Raw genomic sequence first — 24722 nt, forward strand, 5'->3', positions numbered from 1 at the left:
ATAAAGTTAAAACATATTATTTATAAAACTCGAGGGATATTTTACAACAATTTTAACAAATACATTACAGTATTTTAGTTTTGACGCATATTAGCATGCACATAGCCCAGTCCACCCAGCATAAGGGTCTTCTAACATCTCTCGAATGCAGATGTTGAGCTTTTGTGAACTACGTTTTCGCACTGTCATTATTTCCGTTTCCACTTCAAGAAGCAACACGCTTTTTCGAGGCTTTGCATTTTCCACTCTCAACTCTTCCAGCTCGCTGGATCTGTAACCATTACTGAACTCAAACTTTATCTTTGCAATGGGGGACATCGAAGCTCCTGATACGACTGGACCGAGCCAAAGTGTCCTTCAAACTATTCTCCCAATCGCCAAAGAATTCGCTTCTTCACGGAAAGGACAACTTCTTATTGCAGAAGTGGTAACGTAGCATTTCAAAGAAGACATTAGTGTCTTTATTTCCATTGTTTCTTCCGAATACTTTTCTTCAACGCTGCCAAGACAAGCAGATGCGTAGAAGTTTAGATGACGGGGGCGGGGTGCACTCGATTTAACGTGTTTGTGCTTTTCAGTGTTACACATTTGAATGCTCAAAAGTAGGTTTTTGTTAGGATTAATTTATGCTATTGTATACCAGCTGTTTAGGTAAACTATATGGAAAACAACCATTGAATTCTGCTAATTTCTATTGTGGTCAATGTGTCCATCACACGGTTCTCGTTTTGTTTTCGTCAAAGGCGCTAAAAAAGGATTTATGAATTAGAGTTAGCCACATATTTTTTACTTTGGAAGAAGGTTTTAAGTTTACGACTGACTACCTTTTAATTCAGGTGAGATGTATACCAGTTATACGAAAGACAATGAATATGAATCATTTTAGAGACATATAGCCTGTAAACAATCATTCATATTCATGTTTACACAAGCAAGCAATATACCTTACATACAACTGCAATGTATTCTATACTTCATGTGGTCAGTCTACTGTCGCACTTCTGCTGTGTATTACTGTAATACTGGATATCTACGAATAGGTTTTGACATGATGTGCAGTAGCCTATTGTAGGGACACGTTTGCACATGCAATTAAACAAAAATGTTCATGGTAAAAATACATTTAAAAGAGATAGTTTGCTAAAATTACAAATGGTTGCAAATAAATTAGCTGCATTAATTCTTCAATGATTATGGATTATTTCAAAACTCAGATATCAGGAAGTGAAACAAGAGTGTGTCTGCTTAGATATCTTTACTGTAAAAGGGGTCATCACCAAGGATTTGAACCGATTGAACTCAAATATGTTGTTACCATGGACGCTCCTATGTCTGGCATGTGAGATTCAGTTCATGGATGTGCTGCATAAAGCAATTATCAATCCTCTTAGTCTCTACTTAACTGACACTGCTGGAGGGCATGTAGCCCAAAAGCTATACTGTATAGAATAGAGGGCTTTAGAGGGCTCTGGCTGACTGGCCCTATAAGGCAAAGAAATCAGTCTCCAAGAACAATGCAGCCTCTTTACACACACTTAGAATATGATCCTCTCCCCTGTTTGCGCTAGAAACCACACGGGTGCTACTATGACTTTAACCATTGGAAAACAATGGAAACACTCATGATAAAATATGAAATATGCTGGTTTTAGTAGTGGCTCAAGACAGCTGGAAAACATATGCAGAGATTTTCCTGATCGTAATACCTGGAATGACAATAATGCTGCTTAAGTAATTTAGTTTGTCGCTTGTAATATTCAATTTACGAGAAATGTGTCGTGCACTCAGAAGCAAATGTTAGATTCCAAGATTCCTGGAGAATTGACCTTGTTGCTTTACTATCTATCCAAGGACATATTTGTCAAGAACTGTTCCTGCTATGCAGAAACATAGCAGTGGGTGTCTGAGATGAAGAAGCGTTAGTCATGTCAAGGTCAGACAAAATGTCTGATAAGCAGAAGCACAGTTCTGCTGTGCCTTGTGAAGCTATTCAATGTTATTCGACGACGAAACACATTCTAAGTGTAAGAAAGATGAACAGTGTGTTCAGGGTTGGTATCTATGAAAGCTGCAGTAGCAGTCTGTGTTGCATTTGGGGGAGTTCCCTACCCAAGTCGAGCCATGTCTGTGGTTTTGATGACCCAGTGTAACAAAGACAAGATGGTTCTCTGTGTAGAATAACAGTGCCTGGGCTTGTCTTGTCCAATGATGTTGGCCGGGGGAACTCAGGACAAGGGGATGTAGGGAAACAAGCACTATCACCAGAAATGCTTTACAAAGTTAACACAAACTTGTGATTCGTCGAGAGACTGCATGCTGATAATAAAGACTTATTCCGATCTTTGAAATCACAAAGACAGTTGCATCTTTCAGGATTTGTGCTCAACCAGACAAATATGTTTCATGATTAGCTAAAGTGAACAATTACGTTAACACATTTGTGTATAAACAAGCAAAAACTTTTGAATTCATGTACAGTATAGGCTTGTAGTGTATCTGTGAGTGTCTGTGTATATTGTTTGTCATTCAACAGCTGCATCTCCTTACAGCTTGAGACAGGAAATGTAATAGCTTCGGGGCACTGCAACATTTCTTGAAAGGGAGGTTTTGGACCAAAATAACTTTAGAATGCCTTTACTGCATTCTATTGGTCAATTTCTCCATCTCTCCCTCCCTCTGTCTTCTCCGCCAGGCTCTGTCCCTCATCGCGTTCATCTGTTTTGTTGCGTCCACGGCAGCAGCCTTTGTCACAGCACCCCTGATTGAGTTCCTGGCTGCCCTCTTCCTCCTTTTTGCCTATTCCACCAAATTCAATGAGCGATTTAAGGGATTCCACTTCCCCCTCATGGTGAGTATACACTCAGTGTACAAAACATTAAGAACACCTTCCTAATATTGAGTTGCACCCCCTTTTCCCTCAGAACAGCCTCAATGCGTCGAGGCATGAACTCTACAAGGTGTCAAACATTCCACATGGATGCTGGCCCATGTTGACTCTGACGTTTCCCACAGTTGTGTCAAGTTGGCTGAATGTCTTTTGGGTGATGGACCGTTCTTGATACGCACAGGAGACTGTTGAGCGTGAAAAACCCACTACTACCACCTACTACTACACTCTGTTCAAAGGCACTTAAATATTTTTTCTTACCCATTCACCCTCTGAATGGCACACATACACAATCAATGTGTCAATTGTCTCAAGGCTTAAAAATCATTCTTTAACCTGTCTCCTCCCCTTTATCTACACCGATTGAAGTGGATTTAACGAGTGACATCAATAAGGGATCATATCTTTAACCTGGTCAGTCAGGTGTTCATAAAGATGTCAGGTGTTCATAAACAGGTGTTCATAAAGTTTTGTCCACTCAGTATATTTATAGTCCACTTGGGTACAGTAGGGATGGTAGCCACTGCTGACAATTATAAAACAAATGCGAAAACTACTTTTTAATTTGTATTATTTCTCTCTTTTAGGATTTTCTGCGCTGTGTCAGTGCGTCCATCATCTTTTTTATAATCTCCATAATATCAGTTTCCAAGTTCACAGACGGGGCCTCTAAAGCAGCAGGGGTAAGAAATGCTCTTTGACACTATCCACACATCTCTAATCTAGCCTATGCCATGATCAGAGCTGTGTCCCCTCGCCATTTACAGCACAGATGTCAAACTCATTCCAAGGAGGGCCGAGTGTCTGCGGGTTTTCGCTCCTCCCTTGTCCTTGATTGATGAATTAAGGTCACTAATTAGTAAGGAACTCCACTTAATTGAAAGGAAAAAACAAAAACCGGCAGACACTAGGKTCTCCATGGAATTACTTTGATCCCCCCCTAATTTACTGTATACACATTAAACTCTGAAGTTAACGTTTAACTCAGAAGTCGTGTCTGGTTACTCCGCTGCATTACTTCATTGTGTCTGGATATCATATTATAGCTAGCTTCTGTCAGACACTTCACCCCCTTCTGGATTCACTAGCAGTTTCACATTGATATCAAAGGTTTTCTTTCCCTCCACCCCCTTCAGGTGTTCGGGTTCATTGCCACCATTGTTTTTGCGCTCGATTTCTACTTCATCTTTAATGACCTGGCTAATTTCCTCAAACAAGGAGGGGACTCGGGTGACGACCCACCAAGAGCCTCAGGTAACGCTTTCTTTCAAATCATGTCTAGTATATAGTATGATCTAATTAACGTAATCTACATTTTGTCCCTAATGCTACAGCTGCTACAGTACCCCTCAGAAACATTCAGTCCTTTTCTTTTCTTCTCACAAAATGGACACAGGAAATATAGAAATTAAAACTTGGTGCTGACTCTCCATTCAGGGTTTTTGTTTCTGTCAGTTCTAAGGAAATGTGTTTGGATAGTTACGGAAAACAACAAACTTGCAGTTTGCTGATAGCGCGTGGTAGAAATATTTAGCCACATTGTGGACCACATGGCTCAAGTTTACTCAGCCAAGGGTCACATACGTCAGTGGGGATCGAATACTCATGGAGTGTGTTTGTGGAGTCAGCACATCGTCTGTGAAAATCTGTGCAGATTGTTGGCTTAGTTCTGACCATGCTGAGTAGCTAATCTATTCAATAAACAAAACATGGTAACATCTGAATTCTGATTTCTCATTTGCCCTGAAACTATCTCAGCACAACCTAGTTGTTACTATGTTATTAACATTTATATTAGCTCTTGAATCATCGATGCTGTCCACATGGTGACCGCAAATGTGTTTTTACCTATCATGAATAGCTTGTAGGATTATATAGGCTTTATATTCATTTCTAATTTGAATTCCTGATCATTGAATAAGGAGGTCAGAGACATCAGCAAGACAAGGTATTCACTTCACTTCCCTCTTTGGAAGGGACAGGCAGAGAGGATGTGTCATACACAGACAGGCACAGCTCATAACCTAACTGTAAAAGTTTTTTTTCTTCTGGTTTTGTGTTATAGAGTACAACGACTCAGACTCTGACTCAGACTGAAGAGGTTCTACCCCAGGGACCGTGTGTGTGTGTCCAATCTACCATGCCTGGCAGGAAGACAGCCACACTGCAGACATCAACGGCATCCTGAAGGATTCACATTTCATTTGAAACGGATGTGAAAACAGGTTTCCAATCTCAGTCTTTAGCGCTTTGGAATGCTGACACATACAACGATCAATTATGGTTACAGTATTATTTTCCAAATGCYCTAAAATTGCCCAAACTCTGAAATGCATTTCTAAAGCTGTGAATGAACTGTGGTAGTTTTGGTGATGGCTATTGGTTTACAGTTGCTCAGCCTCCATAATGRCAAGAGGAGCATGGGGAACAAAGGCAGATGACACTACATTTAAATGGAAGAATCTGGAGAAATTCCCTATGTTTGTATGAGGTTTACATCATTGAAAAGATTGGCAGCTGGTTGGCTGGTTACACCATCTGTCCAATCATCATACTGGCTTTGCTTGATTTTTCAATTTCTGGTAACCTTTATTGAAAATGTTCCTATTTCTGATGTGATATCCTTGCAATAAAATCATTTTGTGAGATCCATGTTCACCGAGCTGAAAAGACTTACTGTGCATGGCACTTAGCGACTCTTACCGGACTGCCCAAATGGCCACTTCCTGTTTGAATTTGATTTGTCAGCAGAATGTTTTATTTTCTACCAATTCCGAAAACTTTTGATAATGGAAAAGCACTATGAGACTTTTGTGATTGTGTTTGAAAAGTAAACTGCAAATGTGGTAGGTCTGCATTCATTGATAAATGGTACACCAAAATGTTTTCCTATTTAAAACGGTTCCTATTAAGGTTTTCTTACCAGGTTTGTACATCAAACATTTATCAATTTGCAGGTCATGTAAAGAAAAGAAGAAAGGAATCAGTTGATTTTCAGCCATTGTAAGCTTTACTTTGTTTAATAAAATATTAAGACAACATTTCCAAACCCGTTTATTTTGAAACAACGTTGTCACCATAAACGATAGTTTTGTTAAATCTACAGAAAATTCTTTAAATACAACAATACAGATTTTATGACTGCCTCCTAGAGTACAATAAATACCTGTATCAGTTAAAGAGCATTTAAGAAAATCAAGGTCAAACTTTAAAAAGATAAGAGCAGTTAAGTCTTCATTTTAAGATAAGCCGTTTCGCGTGTTGAGTAGTTCAAAACCACGACACAAGTCAAAACCTATGCATGAAGCACTGTTGGTAGAGTTGTTTTAAGCATGTTAAAAGATATTGTAATATAAATACACCCAGTTCAAAATCTTAGGTTATATTTACAGAGTGCTCTAGATTGTTAAGGCCTTCATGAAGCATCAACTTGTATTGTTCCACCATAGTCACATCATTTCACTACTAGTTAAAGCAAGGATTACATATGCACTCACATGGTCTATTACTGTATGTTAGAGAATAATGTATTGCTAGATAAAGGAGATGGATCCACTACTGTGAAGTCGGTGCATAATACACCACTTAAAACAATCAACCCAGTCCTTCATTGAATAGAGAGACATAAATGGAAACATTTGATTGTCTATTCTTCACACAAACCCACCCGCTCACACGTTTCAATCATAATCAACAGTTATTACGGTCAATTCATTCAAATGAAATGTGAAATTTGAGATTTGCAATGTTCCCGCCCTCGCCTACAAAGTCATTAATTTAGTTAGGCCTTAAGATTGTTCTCACAAAGAATATTGGTTCATCAAATCTTAAACACAAAATATMATCATTTAGACAAAMATGGCATCTTTTAAAACATTTGTAAGATGTCCCACAAGGTGCATTTCAGTCCATATAAAGCATCCACCATGAGCAGTTCCTCTGATGGTATCCTTACCATAATCCACATATACATACAGTATTACCAGCAGGGTCAGTGGAATACAGAACACCTGGAATCACAATGTTGTGTAGATGTAAACACACAATACTATTTCGAACAGAAAATCCAATGACCAGAACACAAGTCAACATTTCTAAAAGTCCTTTATCCTAGACACATTCAGTACAAACTTGCACATAAGAACAGACTTAGGCTACATCTCCATAAATGTGATCAACAAAAAAATACAGGAAGTTGCGAGGGTGTTTTATGAAATAAGGTATGTGATAATGTTTGCTGTATAAGATTAATAAGATCACACATTCAACTAAATACATTCATGGCAAAAAGTAAAACCACATTGGTGCGCCATTCTGTGAATGAGTATGCCATGGACACAATTATTAAGAAGGCAACATCTTTTGACAAATGTATGTGTTGCCACATTTAAGTTTAAAAAATAAATGATGAATCAGCCAATACCTGAGATGTGCTATGGACGCTGACCTCGACCTGCACCTGTTTATCAGTATTAAGTTCAATTACCAAACATACCACCATGTTAGTAACGTACCACTGTCCAATTTGTCTGTCACTCACTAGGCCAGATATACTATAGGTACAACACCTATAAACGTCACATTTATACTCTTTAACCATTTACAAACCGCACCCATACCAACTACATTACCTTCAGAAAGTATTCACACATTTAGTTGTTACAGCCTGAATTTCAATAAATTATCAAACATTTCTAAAACATGTATTCACTTTGTCATTATGGGGTATTTTGTGTAGATGGGTGAGAAAAAAATATATTTTATCCATTTTGAATTCAGGCTGTAACAACAAAATGTGGAATGAGTCAAGGGGTATGAATACTTTCTGAAGAAACTAAATCAAGTCCTTCAATAAAAATAGTCAAAAACGAATACCTTCAATTTTCATTCAAAAGTCCATGTGGTTGGGTGTTGTGTATTAGTGAGATACACTGAGGTTGGTTACTTTACATCTTCTACAGAGGGAGACACAACTGAAATGTAATGACATTATGGAACTGAACTGTGTTGGGAATGTGTTTCAGGAGTATCTGAGTTCATAACCTTAATAACCGGTTGACCTGCCTTAACGAATAGGCCTAAGCCTTTGGTCCTTTTTTTCCATGTTAAAAAATATAGAAATCAATTGAATTCATTAAATTGTTGTTCTCATTGTGTGTCAGATCTGTAACGTTAAAAAACCATTRCATATCTAAACAGACAGTYRTACCTGTACGTATTGCAAGTAACATAACCACCAAACCCTGTACAGTACGTGCTGGCGGCCATACATACCAAGTCACACAGTTAAGAGCATTTACAAAACACTGGAGCAAGATTTCAAACCACGCTGAATTCAAAACCAGAAAAACACTTAATTAACATCAAGTCAATTCTCTTGATGACTGTCGACAGAAGAAGATCTCTGACCCAGTCTGTGTATTGGTACTCTCAGGGGGCTAGGGCTCTGGGTCCAGGCTTTGAGGGACTCTCGCCAAAGGAGACCCCCAAGTAAAGAGGCTGCCGTGCTCATCCATGGAGTGGGTACAGTGATTGGTTATGTCACTAGGGGGTAGTGCGAGAGAGGGTATGGTAGGATAGAAGCCCTAAATGTCAGTCTTGGTCTCAGAATGTCACCTCCATCAGGCCAGGTCAGGCCGTGCCTCCATCTCTCCCCGGGAGGCAGTGCGGGCTCGCATGTACTCACTGGTCTGGACCGCCACTGAGCGCCCGTCACCCATACGCCACCTCTTCACAGCCAGGAAGGTGTTCACAGCGTACACACACGTCACCAGGAAGCCAAATATCTGCACAGGAAGTTACAGAAACATGATTCAACACAACAGAATTCCTGTTACTATGAACTTAAAATAAATGTGGGTTTCCAAGTAGTACAGGAGGAAATGACACCTCCTTCTAGTCCTTCCTAATATTTCCAGTAGTAAATACATCTCAAGCAGGGACTACTGTATAATTACAGCAAGACATTTAGCTGATTAAACAGTAACACACAAAGTGTCTAATCTGTCTCCAAATCGCAGCCCTTTATACAGTATACGCCCCTAAAGAAATAGACAGAGTGGAATTCAACAAATACACCCCGCCCACGACTCCCTCCATCCCTCCCCAGAAGGAGAGCCCAGGGATTTAACTGGCCCCCTCCAGGCTTGAAGAGCCCAGGATGTTTAATAGAAACTTCCTGCTGAGAACATCTGTACCATAAACGACTCAGCACAAATCCTCAGGCCACCGGCCGGGCGCCCGTAGTACACAGTTCTGCTGATCCAGCCTCATGCACAACCACAGGAATCAAAGGAGCAGCAGTGTGTGCGAGGGCGTGCATGCTTTCTTATGTGTAAGGAAACAAGCAAGCTTTGCCAGACAATGCATACAATCTGCAAGAGATCATGGAGCAAGCGGTACAAAGAACGAGAGGGAGAGACATCAAAATGAGTTTGAGGGTTACAAAGAGGGTTGATAGTCAAAGAGAAAGCGAAACAGAGAGAGAGAGACAGAGAGAGAAACCAATGAGGTGTTACCTCTCTCTCTCTCCAACGAGGGAATTAGGGCTGAACTCCAGAGCAGACGTTCATGTCACGGCTCAGAGCTGACATGACAGGAATCAGAAATCAGCTCATAACCTCCAGGGAGGGACTGAGTCAGTAAATGGTGTGGATGTGGCAGCAGCAGGGTGGCCAATGGAGCCATGAACATTCACTGTGGCTCTGCTCACACATCATCAAGCTCTCAGCACACCCTGAACATGAACACTTCGCCTCTGGGCTGGCCAATTACTGCCTGGCCAACTGATCCTCAAACCTCTCACACTGTCAGACAGCTTGATGTGGCAGCAATTCTATTTTGGCTTTATTATACTGTAGGTGGGGACAAAATGCCARATTGACTTGGTGAAATGCAGTTCAGGCTATCTTCCACAGGGAGGCAGGAGTTAACAGGAAATGTAGTATAATGTGTACAAAGAATCTGATAAACAGAAAATCAACAGAAAAACTTCAGGGAGGCTTGTAGTTAATTAATAGCTAAATGTCAGATTCGATTTGAATATTCAACATATCTCTGAACATTTTGCAGTAAAGGTCTCTTTATTTTAGATGCATATAGGCTACTCTTCAAACAACATAAATCTAGTGGGTCATGTAACACCAGCCACTGTTCTTTGCGTAGCACAATAATGGATCAAAGAACCCTTTCACAAAGAGGGGGGAGTTGGGAAGGGAGGATGAGGGGGTGAAAGGAGAAAGACCAGACCTCAGCCCATGTTTCAGTGGTGTACATCTGAGACAGACTAATAAACAGGGTGGTCACTCTGAGAAGGCCCAGGTCATGGGTCACAGGGAGTGACCAGGATGAGGATGCAGTGGGGCGGGACGGGACGGGGGAACTCACCACTGCTGCGATATCGGCTCCGGACTTGTGGTTGAGAGCAGCCAGGACCACAGAAGCCAGGAAGAAGAAGACGGTGCTGGCTGCAGTGTTGACCAGGTCCTGTAGGGACAGACAGACAGACCATGCATATTAATTAACAGGTCATGTTTAGACTGATAGTTACTGTACATATTGTAAGTAGCCAGGAGTTAGTACTAGATTCTCTCAGCATGTTGTACAGAGACACTGTTGAGTAATATTTGCCAAGAGTGTGCAAAGCTGTCATCAAGGCAAAGGGTGGCTACTTTGAAGAATCGCAAATATAAAATATATTTAGATTTTTTAAACACTTTTTTGGTTAGTACATGATTCCATATGTGTTATTTCATAGTTTTGATGTRTTCATTATTATTCTACAAAGTAGAAAATAGTAAAAATAAAGAAAAACCCTTAAATGAGTAGGTGTGTCCAAACATTTGACTGGTACTGTATGCTCATGCTGTATTTCAGAATTGTAATATTTAAGTAACATATTTAGAGTTTCTGTCATATTAAAGTAGCATATTTAAAGTTTCTGTCATATTAAGGTATCATTTTAGTTTCTGTCATATTAAAGTTGGGTATTTAGAGTCTCTGTAACCAACATGACTGTCATACTTGTCACTCCTTCAGCTATCTGAATGTTTGGAATTGTTTGTGCTGTTCTCTTGTTCTCTGTTGATAGTAATTGGCGCTGAAGGCAGTCACTGAAGGTCCTAGTACAAGGACCTGAATCATTTACATGAACATCGGACACTGTGTCTCCGTGAGCTTTCAGGATGTGTTGTTCTGGCTGACCAGTCCTTCAGTGTACGCTTAATAAATGTTTCAGCATGACTGGGGCAATGCCCTCCTATGTGAATAGCTGCATAATGGGAGTCATAACCCACATCATCTCACATGACACCAACTATCCCCCACAGACTCACTGGCCAAACTAGACTCAAGACTGAACACTAGCCAAGCGAGACCCTCAAAACCAGAACACTGGCCAAACCAGACTCAAGTCTCCCTTTTTTGCACCAACACATGTACAGCTCAGACCACCAAACCACACAAATTCTGGAATCTATCAGAAACTAATCAAGCCTGAGTCTCACACTTGGCTTCAGATGTAGGGCAAAGAAACTCTAATGCCTCACTCCCTGTATTTGCAGTCTATGTTTAGCAGGTATAGAGAGCGTGTCTGTGTGTGATCTGTTTGGCAAGATTTGTGAAGAGAAGGCAAACGGTGCTCAGTGGGATGTAAAACTGTGAAAAGTGCTGTTTATCCTGGGGTTTAATCTGTCTAATGTGTTTGATGGAAGCATTCCTCCAGCAGCGCTAGGCTATCTTCTAGAGCTGGATCTCCCACTGGACACACCATCACCAACACCCTTAGTAATAGCACAGCATACACTGGTCCAACTGGTGTTACTGGACTGATTTCTCAGCATCAATACTGCCACGCTCCCTCTACTACACACCCTAGATCCAACTCAGCCTAGGTCCAGCTCAGCCCAGATCCAACTCAGCCCAGATCCAACTCAYCCCAGATCCAGCTCACCCTAGGTCCAGCTCAGCCCAGATCCAGCTCACCCTAGGTCCAGCTCACCCCAGATCCAGCTCGTTCCAGGTACAGCTCACCCCAGCACATTACTCTCAGGGAGAAACCATTCCCACATGCACAGCTGCGGTTTGTAAAGCAGTAGCAAAAGATGGAGCGGCTGCCTTTAAATACCCCAGTCAAACCGCTGCCTCTCTCTCGCGCTTTCTGCAGAGTGACACACTTCTCCAACCCCTCCTTCACCCTGAGCCCTGAGGCAGAGAGGCAGGCAGGCCGCTTAGACTTACTGGCTTCTCTGGGAGAGGTGGAAATGTCAGCAAGCTCAGCATTTGGCAGAGCAGTCAGGGACTCTCTGGAAGCCAGAAAGTGTGAGTGTGTTAGGAGTGGTCTTTCACCGAGAAGGGCTGTCGAGGCTCCAAAGCTCATCCCCTTCAAATGGTTCTACCAAATGTTTTCAGCTGCGTGTTTATGCTGATTTAGACAAGGATCAAGGCAACAGGACACACGCATATCCAGACAAACTCTCTCAAGTGCGAGTAGACATCACATTGCAGAATACATTCAGTTCAACAATCTTTTTGGGGGGGATGAAATCGATAAAAAGAGAAGCATAATTACTGCATGTCTTCTGCTTGGGTGGCAAAATACAGGGCTTAAAAAACTGCAGTGAAAAGCTTTTCCTGGACTCCCCTCTGAGATAACTGAGTGAAAATGAATATAATGTAAGAGAGGAGGGCTCTGCGAGCACAACAGATGAATCACAATAGCAAGCCATAATTTGCAGGTGGATTAAACGTGTAGGGGGAGGGAATGGACCCTGCTAGGTAAAACAACATGGGGTCTGACAGAGACCTGCTTTGGAACAAACAGCAGAAGCTACTAATGCATACACAAACAGGATGGCATTGCACACTATTTCAACAGATGTCAAGATCCAAAGAAAATAAACCACACAGATACATCTGCAAGAGGAATGCACTGTATCGCATGTTTAATCATTAGCCAGCAAAGTAAATAAATAAGATGTTGCTTGTGATTTGCCACAGGTTCATCTATCAAAACCGAAACCTTCGCTCCATTCAAGCCTGATTTCCATGTTCAGAAAGGATAAGGAGCTGGCATAGCAGGATCTGCAGTAAAGTGAGAGGGGATAACCTGCAAACCAGGTCGGCATATGCTCTCACACTCAGAGGGGAAACGACTGGATCTTTGACAATGTGCCTGGTAAAGAGGCCACTTCAGGTCCTCCACAGGCTGCCATTCCAGTCAAGCATGTAGTGAGATTTATGTTCCCAGCCTCCTCATTTTTGAGCAAAAACTTTCCCAGCATTGACTGGGCCAGCACTCGCCCACGTTTAAAACTGGCAGTGTCTGTGTGCGTGGTCACCCTTCTCTGTGCTGGCACTCCCTGGCATGGCAGTTGCTAATTTGAAAGCCTTTGTGTGGAGAGACAAGAGAGACAGTCAGCTCTGAGACAATGTCTGATCGTTGTGGCCACGCCACAAAAAGAGAGTCAGTCTCTGCCAGTACAAGACAGACCAACAGCACAACGCCACCCAAATCCAGAGACACGGCATCACACAGTTCACCAGGGGCAGGCAAAGAAAAAGAACACTCATAATACTGAACTCACTCCCCTTAGCTAGCGCCAACAATGTATCTGAATAACCAAATGACCTCTAACCAAATGTGACATTTCCAGGAGCTTTCACTCAACAACTTTTTGTAAAAGTTACCTCAGAGAGCTTTATGATAAAGCCCATGGCTGTTCTCATTTTCTTATGTGAGGGAATAGCTCCCCTGTATTCCCAAGACAGCYATAGACCATTACCAAACATATAATCAAGCACGGGTTTGACATGACAGTATCAAATAGCACATAATTGGAAGAACAGACCCTCCTCAGACGTTTTCCACATTTAAAAGTCAGCTCCACAAGGGGGTCATTTCAGTGTCACTGGAGTGTTTGGAGAATTACTTTCTCGGTTTACACTCAGTCAAAACTGCTGTGTAATGTCAAAATTCCTGGAGCCCACTCACATTGGAGAAGCTTTGAATGTCACAGATATAAATACAATGAAGGGAAATTGGGCCACTATGCTGAGGCCAAGTCCGCTACTCCAATCTAGAGCCAATAAGAGCCCTGGAGATGGCAACAGCTCTCTTTAAGCCACAACCAAACACACARATGCACACAAAGCAACAGCCTCTAACTAACTCAAATAAATACAGATAACAGACGTTTCAACTGCCCACCCCCAAAGGCACAACGGCATAAACACACCAAATGACTTTTGTTTCTTCACACAAACGGTGTGCATAAGACGATAAAACCCCCCCCAAATAAGTTATGACATCACATTCACAGACATTGATATATTTCATATGGAAGTACTGAATTATAGAGATACAAAGACAGCCATATGTTGTGTTGACATGGTGCAGTGTCTCTTTGAAGGGTCCTGCATAGCCCAAAACCAGTGGGCCTCAGGAGAAAAACACACAAAGCCTATTTAAAACAATATATAAAAACCCTGCTTCATTTTGCTTCCCTTGGCCAACAGTAAAAGCCAAAGGCACACCCCCGTATGCCTGTTTGAGGTAAAATACATAGTACTAAGTATACCATGCAATACGATAGTTATGGTTGGATTTAAACCACTTTAACTCACCATCTATTTCTCTTTCTGGTATGCAGTGTGTTCTGGAAATAAAGCACAGAGCAGCGTTTCCATTTCCATCTGTAACACATCCAGTACCGGAGCCCAACGCTCTAACGATGTGTGTTTGTAGGCAAATAGTCAAAGGGGCCATGTTGGATTGGAGAATACCCACCACTAACATTTGCTATGACTGCATTTTTTTGACTCATTCTCACCCACKTTTTATAGGCAAGTGCACATTCAGCAAATTCAGTTTACCCTTCAGTTCAACCAATCAACTTTTATTCAATCACATTATGTTAATACTTCATGTGAAGTTGCTCTTATACCTATGTAATAACACTGTATATAAACTAGTCACAACTTTAGCCTCAAAGCAAAGAGACCAACCCTTTAAGACCTCCAGAAGACGTGTCTATTGGCTTATCGACATCTGAACCAGACTCTTGCATCCAGTAAGAGGATGTGATTGGTCAGTGTGTGTGGGTGGTATACACACCGTCATGCTCCAGTTGACGTGGGGCACTTTGGTGTGCAGACTGAGGCTGAAGATGAGGAGGAGGACGCCGGTGACTACAAAGGCACTGCAGCTGACAAACTCAAAGAAGTAGACCCCTCCGCAGGGTAGGCACAGCATGATGGTCTCTATGCAAATGAAGGCTATGAGGGCCAGGGCCTGCAGAGAGGGAGGAGGAAGAGGGACAGGTCAAGGACAACCTTAAAATAAGCTATAAACATGCAGTCCTACAGTAGAGTGGGTAGAGAGTAAGTCGTTATGATACTACCCTCATCAACCCAAACAAAATCATTCAGTCAGACGGAGTACGACCAACGTGAAAACCACAAATTACGTATTTATATTGTTAATTAATAATGTGAGGCATGCCAGGGTTTAGCCATTTAGTCATGATAACTATATATCAACTAGTGACACTATCCATGTTTCTTTCACCTTACTCCAAATCTTTGATGAGACTGAGGTGACTGGTGCTGATGGAGTGGCATTGCCTTGGGAAGTGAGTGAGAGGAGCCCACAACCTCATTGTGAACAGTTAATTGATATATTTTCCCTCCCAATCATCACTCCACCACAGTGATGGGGGAGAACTCGGAGGTTAATGTGTTATTCAGGGGTTCCGTTGCAATCAGCCCGACTCTCCACAAACTTCAGACCAGCAGATTACAGGTTGGTCCGCGCGAGCCTGAGGGAGACGGAACCACCGCCATCACCACGCATACATATTCCAGGCTTTGTCCCATCTGGGCCGGCTCAGACCGGATCTAGTTGCCTGACAGATCTGAATAAAGAATCTGTTCCATCTGGGATAAAGGGCCCAGTCCAGCTTTTATCATCAAAAACATATGAGCTCTGTGATAAGAAGTCTGAGAATTACAAGCATGCTAATGCACCCGTGCACTGTGTACATTCACACCACCTTGAGAAAGCTAAAAGGTGACTAATGTAACATTCCCTAGGCACATCACAGTGAGAGAGTGAGAGAGAGCACTATTTTGGTATCATCATCAAAAGTGACATCACACTCTCACGTATGGAATCCCTTTCCTTTCTTTCCCTCCCTCTCCTCCCACCACTTTTCAAAAATCCCCCTCCTAAGGGGAGCCTTCAGATGTCTTAAGCAGACGCTTGGTTTCCCAGCTTTGACGAGGAATTCACATGACTTCTTGACAGTCTACGGCTCCCCACACGGGACCTGGACAGCCAAGCGTCTGAGGATCTGCTTACGGCCAGAACTCTATAAGTACCAATACCAAGTCTGGGATTTAACCACGAGAATCCATCCCTAACAAACCTTATCAAGAAGCCATGAAAGGAGACACATGGCCCGTGTGGCTCAGTTGGTAGAGCATGGCGCTTGCAACGCCAGAGTTGTGGGTTCATTCCCCACGGGGGGACCAGGATGAATATGTATGAACTTTCCAATTTGTAAGTCGCTCTGGATAAGAGCGTCTGCTAAATGACTTAAATGTAAATTTGCGTACACGTCATGCTGTTTCTATAATGTATGACCTGCTCAGATTTCTTGTCTGTTTTCCATGCTCTTCTGAAATGCAGATTGAGCGAGGCCTCTCTGTGAAGAGCCAACTCTTGTTTTGTACGGGTTAAATGGAAAGGGTGATTGACAGACAACGCTTTCCATGGCAACAGTGGGACTTGAATATGCAGATTCACCTCCTTTTTAGCCGTGATATTATCTTTAGACAGAGAAAAACCACTCACCTCTGTACAATTATCTGTAATAGCGTTGGAGACTATATGAAACCTATGATTTATGTGTAAAGAATTACCATAATGAAGTTGGACAAAAGACCAATCCATCTGTAATATTTTTAAAAAATCATGAAAACAAAACATATTTTCCATAAAATATGTTGGCGCAGTGTCGAGGCCCAATCCATCTGTCTTGTTCTGGGTCAGACACAATGCAGATCAGTAGCCACTCTTTCCTCTCCATCTAAGTCATATATTATCCTGAAGAACACGTTTTTGATACCTTGAGGATGAGATATTCATCCATCTGACAACAACAATTTTCTATGGCATTGAGCAATATTGTCAATGTCAGAATTTGCTGTAAAACTGGCATCTTAGTTGGCTGAGATAGGAGACAACTGCCACGATAAGTGCAGTGAGTAAATCAACGAGTATATTGAACCAGATGCTGATGGGAGCAGCAGGGAGGCAGCTGGTCTTGTTCCTTCTGACCAGCTCCCCTCCTCTCCTCCCTAGCCCCGGGCTGTTTTTTAAACCTGTCAGCCTGGTTAATGAACAGAACAGGGGACTGCAACAGGGCTTCTCATCACAACACTCTTCTGTTTCTGACACAGAGTTGTTGAGGCAGGAGAGCGCTTAGGCTACACTCCTGACAGGCTCTCTGGCTCACCACCCTTCACACATCTGCTGCAATTACAGCCTTGCGAAGGCCAAACACTGCACTCAACTCACTGTTTCTCACGCAGACACACAAGCACGTGCACAGTCACGRGCACACACAAACGTGTTATTATTRCAGACCGGCAAATCTTTGTCAACCCCACACTTACAGTAGGTACCTCAGTGAAGAATTCTTCGAGCCCATGTCTTTCTCTGTGGCAGCCAATTGAAACCCCATTAGAGGTGTGTTTGTCTGGGTGCACACAGAGTGACATTACAACATGGACGTGTCCAGACTGGGGGTGGATGCAGTGGACGAAGTSATCGCTGAGAGTTGTGATAAAAGCAGCCCTTCCCAGAAAATGAATGGAGGTAGGCATCAAAACACAGACTGCACTCCAACAACCTTTGATCAGTGGTGTCCTGTGTATTTCCTTCCTGGCCCAAATGGCTCATTGTAATCTGTGCAAAAATGACATTTTTCTCCTGTTTCTTGACCCCAGAGATGTCTGTAGAGTCAGAAATTCCACCTATCATGTGTGTTTGTTGAAGACCAGTCAGAGAGAAACATTACAACAGAATACACAGTCTCTCCAGAATGGGAAGTGCAAGCTGACATGGAGCAGCATCTGGTAAATTCATTTAGCTCCATACACAGCCTACAAAAAGGGCCTTCAATAATATTAAACTTTCCCTTGTTAAAGCACCCCAAAAAATATCAACATTACAAGGTCCATTGACACAACTGAATAGCTATGTAATAACTTAATCCAAAAAGGCAACACTCTACAAATGAGATGAAAAGGGAGCTTTATTTTGGTATTATAAAGGCCACAGTGTAAATTACATTATAAACAGTACAAAAAGGAGGGACTGTGAAAACCTGATTGGTAAGAGCTGATTGGGTTAGAGCTGATTGGGTAAAATGACTTGAGCTATGTAGAAATGCTTAGAGGAAATGAGATCCACAAAAGCCTGTTGTCACGAGACTTTTCACACACATGTAAAGTTATCATAGAGTGACACAAAGAAATGTTCTCTGAAGGTGATAGCACCAGTATCCTGGGGCTACTGCTTCTCCCAGTAACACCAGGTCAACCTAAGACCTTCAGTGTTTATGTAACAACAACCTCTATGGGACCAGAGACCAAGTGGGTGTGGCTGTAGGAACAGTTCCCATAGTAAAGTCATTAGGAGAGGTAAACATGCTAACGGGAGGAGGGTTTCACCTCAACTTAACTAATGTGACATATACTGTACTACACACAAAACCATCCCGATTTGACCAGCAAGGTTAGCACCGAACATTCAACTTCACTAGCCCACAAAGTATGCTTTTTGATTTATAGCTGAAATCGTATGTGATTTTATGTAACTGAATATTGAGTAGCCTATTAGGGAAGGATAACTTAACATCATCAACCCTCCCTTTAAACTAGACTTTAGTCCATTATCACTAGTTTAATTGAGTTCAACAATACCAATCATCAACTCTGCACTAATGTGGATTGAACTGGGATGATCCATTTACATTGAGAGTGCTCTTGTTCAGGGAAAAACTGGGCACATTTGCAGATGAGTTACAATGAACGGTGTTTGGGGGATTAAATAGTAAAACACAAGACCTCAGCAGCTCCCTGTGAGGCCCTTCAAGTCAGTCAATCATTGTCCAGTGGCAGTGGAAAAGGCTGTGGCATACATGCACTCCAAGGTCAACTGACAGTCAAACCAGGCCTACATATGGGAGCTCTGCGATTGTAAAACTATTATGGTCAACCTTGAGCATATTTCCTGAATGAGCTGCCATGAGTAAATGTAAGGAATGTGTTATCAACTCCTCTGTACTATCGTTCAGATGAAACCCCCTTACAGATGAAGCATAGCAAGCAAGGCTAATAAAGTAATACAGTGACTAGGTCCATAACGCCAACACGGCTTGGTTGGCAGACATGGTAAAGGTGAGATAAGGTGAGGTAATGACATTCAGACATCCTGCCCAGTGCAGGTATTGAATTAGACTGGCATGACCAGGAAAGACTGGAAAGACCTGTCYCATTCACACCTGTAATGTCCCTGGGAGTTGTGGTGTCTCCACTGTACATTAACCCTGGGTAACTGTAATGAAAAACATGACTTCCTGTTTGACCTCAGTGTTTTGTTTGTTTTTATGTAACCTCTAGTTGGTCAGCTTTCTCCCACTATGACATTGTTATCACATGCTTATTGTCAGTCTCACCTGACCAAGCAGTAAACATCCACCTGGGCACAGAGAGTTGCTCTCAGCACAGACTTTACARYCAGGCTACAGATGTCTTTCTCAAAGACAAATATCTCCGGTGTGTGTGATTCTCCAGGTACATCTCTCCCACCGTTCTCCTTGTCACACGGGTACTGTGGCTTTTCGGGCTTTGAATCTGGTGAATCCTCTGAACATCAAAACTCTTTGTACAATGAGTTCACTTAGAGTCAAGAGGGTGTGTGTTTTGACTTCAGCACAACAGAAGCCAAATAACATTCTATAATTGCTAATGAAGCAATATTCAAACATGGCATCTTCTGAGTAGGGGGCTCAGGTTGTTTCCCTTGGCACTGTATGCACTTAATTACTTCCTTAGTTCCACTGGTTTTCCCGCACTGTGGATACAGTGCTTCATCTGTAGGCTATGTGCGAGCACCATCTTTGACTGAACAGTTTGGCACCAAAAGAGGGGACAAAACTCTGGCCGAGACATTTCCTCTGCAACTGAATTATCATAGCTTTGGGAGGCATCATCATCTTCCTTTGTTGTTGTGTTTTCTCCCTCCTAGACATCTGGTTTTAGGAGTACTGGCTCAAACCCCACATTAAACTATTCTGTTTCCCCTTCCTGTAAACTGCTGAGAGAAATGTTGCTGATTTCTTGAAAATAAAGTCATACAACTACCGTTCAAAYGTTTGGGGTCACTTAGAAATGTCTTTGTTTTGAAAGAAAAGCTATTTTTTTGTCCATTAAAATAACATCAAATTGATCAGAAATACAGTGTAGACATTGTTAATGTTGTAAATGACTATTGTAGCTGGACTGATTTTTAATGGATATCTACATTGGCCCATTATCAGCAACCATCACTCCTGTGTTCCAATGGCACGTTGTGTTAGCTAATCCAAGTTTATTATTTTTATTGTCAGAGTGCCTCTGTCCAGTGTCTGTGTTCTTTTGCCTATCTCTATCTTTTCTTTTTATTGGCTAGTCTGAGATATGTCTTTTTCTTTGAAACTCTGCCTAGAAAGCCAGCATCCCGGAGTCGCCTCTTCACTGTTGATATTGAGACTGGTGTTTTGTGAGTACTATTTAATTAGGCTGCCAGACTTGTGAGGCCTCTGTTTCTCAAACTAGACACTAATGTACTTGTCCTCTTGCTCAGTTGTGCACCGGGGCCTCCCACTCCTCTTTRTATTCTGGTTAGAGACAGTTTGCGCCGTTCTGTGAAGGGAGTAGTACACATCGTTGTGCAAGGTCTTCAGTTTCTTGGCAATTTCTTGCATGGAATAGCCTTCATTTCTCAGAAGAAGAATAGAGTGACGATTTTCAGAAGAAAGTTCTCTGTTTCTGGCCATTTTGAGCCTGTAATCGAACCCACAAATGCTGATGCTCCAGATACTCAACTAGTCTAAAGGCCAGTTTTATTGCTTCTTTAATCAGGACAACAGTTTTCAGCTGTGCTAACATAATTGCAAAAGGGTTTTCTAATGATCAATTAGCCTTTTAAAATGATGAACTTGGATTAGCTAACACAAGGTGCCATTGGAACACAGGAGTGATGGTTGCTGATAATGGGCCTCTGTACGCCCTGTCTCTTATACACATCTAGATGTGTATAAGAGACAGCAAAAGGGTTTTCTAATGATCAATTAGCCTTTTAAAATGATGAACTTGGATTAGCTAACACAACGTGCCATTGGAACACAGGAGTGATGGTTGCTGATAATGGGCCTCTGTACGCCTATGTAGATATTCCATAAAAAWTCTGCAGTTTCCAGCTACAATAGTCATTTACAACATTAACAATGTCTACACTGTATTTCTGAACAATGTTATGTTATTTTAATGGACACGTTTTTTTGGTGTGCTTTTCTTTCAAAAACAAGGACATTTCTAAGTGACCCCAAACTTTTGAACAGTAAGGAACTGGTTGARAAGGAATTCTTTCTAGCAGAGGATTTTGTCATTATTTGGGCTACTTCCATTGCAAAATCGCGTACTACCTTCATGTACCTCTCTGCACATTGATATGGTACTGTTACTCCCTGTATATAACGCCATTCTTGTGTATTATATTTTTAAACTCTGCATTGTTGGGAAGGGCTCGTCAGCAAGCATTGCACGGTAAAATCTTAAACCAGTTGTATTCGGCGCATGTGAGAATACATTTGATTAGAAAAAAAATGTTAAAGTGTAGCAGAGTGGACTGTGGGTGACCAACATGCACAATTGGCTACTACTATGTCACTGTGCCTAAAGAGGCAGGCCATCAATCAAAAACAGACAAGTACAGCCTACACACATACAAATGAAGCTACACATCATTCAATGAAGCGTTTTCATATGCACATCTTTACAGTTCTTCAGTAGCCTAGTCAAGCAGCTCTTGAATGATTTGACTGAATTATTTAACTCACCACTTCAACGGCCTTTAATATGCCAAAGTGTGACTTCAGGTACTCAAAGTCACACCTAATGCCACCCAAAACATTCCTTGAGTGTACGGGCTCGGTGGTGGGCTGGTATGGGCTACTTGCTCCCGAGATCATGGAAGTGTTGGAGGCCTCGCCATCAAACCCCTCCGCCTCCTCGCTGTTCCTCATGATGATTTGACTGTACGCTCCTACACGCACGGGCACTTTTATTAGAGAGTAGCGTGGTGGATTACTCACCGTGTAGCTTTGAAAACAAAAAAAATCACTTTTTGCAATAAGCGAAAGGGACAAAATAAAAACGMCTCACTTTTGATGAGACGATCGCACAACAAGCTATTTTGTGGCGATTTAAAAAAAAAAGGGTGGGTAACAATGCTTATTCCGCGAATATTCCTCGTTGATCAAATGCTGCTTCCAAAAAGAATGTGATAGAAATTGCGTTACAGTTGCGCACCAGTGTAAGGGGACTATTCTGGTTTGTTCTGCACGCACCGAAAACACCTATTCAGGGATTTGGAGAAACAGGCGAGCTACATGCCGCTCCTTTGTGATACTTGTATGTAAATAACAAAAATCCATCATGGCCAGATGAAACGAGACATGCCGTTTTTACACCATGGCTTTTGTAGCCAAAAGTTTTGAGCTGGAATACAAATTATATTACGGTCACTGTAAATGTAAAGTCTTCGCCCCAAAAACGGCACATTCCTGTATGCACACGCGTTCAAAAGTATTTAAAAGCTTGAAGACGCCCATTGGATATAGTAACTTCTGGTAGCCTAGGTCCCGGAGGCAATCTTTATTATCCCCGTTGATTTAATTGTAAATAAAAAAGGGTTTTCCCGATGTGTGTATCATCGTTCGTTGATAGATACTGCGTAGGTTTTCCCCTGCCATGCAGGGCGCGGAGAGTGGTGGACTATGATCGTGACGTGTACACAGGTGTACACTGATGACGCTTTGGCAGGTAGGCCCATCATCTCTATGGCTAGGRCTACGGTATAGTGTTTGCAATAGTACCCCGATTACTGTAACATATTACAGTATTATGTTAATCGACTATGCAGTAGACAATAGATACCACTAGGCCACATATCGCCAAATAGGCCAATCAACATACATGAAACAGAACAAGCAAAACAAATATTCACCCGAGACTTTTCAAAAAGGCATAATTCATAAAATAACTATAGACTACATTACTTACTCTGACCATCAGCGTAAGTAATGTCTACTAAAAGTGATGACAGACATTTAAACATAAAAAATAAAATAAAGACTGATCACTATCATCTGTTCAGCTCCAAAGTTTACTTTGGGTGGGTTCAGATGTAGGGCAAGGACAAATAAATCGCACTTACGTGTCCTACTGTCCTTGTGTCTGGAAAAACACTGCACTGCCATCTCATGGTCAAGGTCATGAGAAAACCTAAGTACTACAGAGTACTGACAATCACTTGTTCACAAGGGACAAGTAAGTAGGGGGATATTCTTATTTCACTTCCACTTATAGTCCATTCACTTGCTACTCAGTGACAACTGGTAGGTTGAGGGGTTTGATAAAATGACTACCCAATATGTACCCAATGGTGTCACTTCTAGAATCCACACTAAATAGCAGTAAATTAAACAGTGAAACAGAGCAATATTCAATGTGGATTTTACTTGCCATCTACACACAGTATCATGATTTGAGACAAAGGGATACAAAAGTAGTCTGGATTCTTTGTTTTATTGAAGCCAGGGCTGACAGACACTTTTCCTTATCTTTGTGGGCACAAAAGCGAGATACCACATGGCTGCATACTGCATCATGTTAAAGCCATACAATCACACTCATTTGAATATGTCCAGGGCACACAGTACTCCATGTGGTTTAAAGGTGTTTATATCCTGAATAAAATGGACTGTAAGCAAAAGCTTTTAAATCTCCTATATGTGTATATTTTCAAGGGCTGAAGGCATAGCACTAAGATGTATAGAGCAGTCGCTTTTAACTTAATCTTGAAAAATATGTTACAAGATCTGTTTTTCATTCAATCTTGGGGATATCCAATCATCAAAAACATACATTTGGAAATCAAGCAGAGTGAGTACTTTTCCTTGATGTACTAGCCAAACATACAGATTTCWGTTTGGCTAATGCTGATGTTTAGTAACTATGTGGAGACAAACATCAGAGGAGTGAACGAGTTCATGAATTTCTAGGCTGTTACCACCCTAAAAGATATCTATCCTATATAATTTAAGCAAAGTAATGCTTGCAAACAGAAACCATTGTTGTGCAGAAAAAAATAGAACAGAATAATACTGAGACGCTCTGRAATGGGCAGGTGTGACAGAAATACACCTGAAAAACTAAAGAGCATTGACATGAATTTTAGATTTGGATTTCTTAAAAACCTCCAAGGTTGAAGTTTAAAAGTCTGGAGCAGATTTGACTGCCAGGGCCATGTTCGTTATACTGCTAATCCCCAAAATATTAACGCAATATTAAGTGTGTCATACTTGTAATTCATCAATACACGTTCTAAGCAGGCAGGAAGAAGTGTATGCATTCTKTAGTTTAAACAATAACATCTGGGGGTTCATTACAGCTCTCGAAATGAAAGTGCTTATTTCAACATAAGGAAATACTCCTGGGTGTCCCA

General features: G+C 41.6%; 2 protein-coding genes across 2 annotated transcripts; one reads left to right on the plus strand and one right to left on the minus strand.

The window, feature by feature from the left end:
- The first annotated feature begins 132 nt into the window (after window positions 1-132).
- On the plus strand, window positions 133-5928 carry LOC111974032 (CKLF-like MARVEL transmembrane domain-containing protein 3). The gene is made up of 5 exons (XM_024001529.2): window positions 133-427; window positions 2693-2848; window positions 3475-3570; window positions 4024-4141; window positions 4953-5928. The coding sequence occupies exons 1-5, from the start codon at window positions 308-310 to the stop codon at window positions 4982-4984; spliced, it is 522 nt and encodes a 173-aa protein (XP_023857297.1). The 5' UTR covers window positions 133-307; the 3' UTR covers window positions 4985-5928.
- A 1046-nt stretch (window positions 5929-6974) lies between these two features.
- Window positions 6975-22977, minus strand: LOC111974033 (CKLF-like MARVEL transmembrane domain-containing protein 4). Its single transcript, XM_024001530.2, has 4 exons — window positions 22054-22977; window positions 15000-15176; window positions 10274-10372; window positions 6975-8673 (listed from the first exon to the last, which is right to left on the minus strand). The coding sequence occupies exons 1-4, from the start codon at window positions 22237-22239 to the stop codon at window positions 8509-8511; spliced, it is 627 nt and encodes a 208-aa protein (XP_023857298.1). The 5' UTR covers window positions 22240-22977; the 3' UTR covers window positions 6975-8508.
- Window positions 22978-24722: the final 1745 nt, after the last annotated feature.

The sequence above is a fragment of the Salvelinus sp. IW2-2015 genome, linkage group LG15 (assembly GCF_002910315.2).
Source record: "Salvelinus sp. IW2-2015 linkage group LG15, ASM291031v2, whole genome shotgun sequence".
Taxonomy (NCBI): Eukaryota; Metazoa; Chordata; class Actinopteri; order Salmoniformes; family Salmonidae; genus Salvelinus; species Salvelinus sp. IW2-2015.

Bases quoted from the DNA above. Each gene is read 5' to 3' on its own strand.
- LOC111974033 (XM_024001530.2), bottom strand. From the start codon at position 22,239: ATGAGGAACAGCGAGGAGGCGGAGGGGTTTGATGGCGAGGCCTCCAAC. The intron at 10,373-14,999 runs GTGTGTATACCA...CTGTCCCTACAG, and splicing joins ACGTCAACTGGAGCATGACG to GACCTGGTCAACACTGCAGC. The intron at 8,674-10,273 runs GTGAGTTCCCCC...CTTCCTGTGCAG, and splicing joins GAGCCGATATCGCAGCAGTG to ATATTTGGCTTCCTGGTGAC.
- LOC111974032 (XM_024001529.2), top strand. From the start codon at position 308: ATGGGGGACATCGAAGCTCCTGATACGACTGGACCGAGCCAAAGTGTC. The intron at 2,849-3,474 runs GTGAGTATACAC...TCTCTCTTTTAG, and splicing joins GATTCCACTTCCCCCTCATG to GATTTTCTGCGCTGTGTCAG. The intron at 4,142-4,952 runs GTAACGCTTTCT...TTTGTGTTATAG, and splicing joins CGACCCACCAAGAGCCTCAG to AGTACAACGACTCAGACTCT.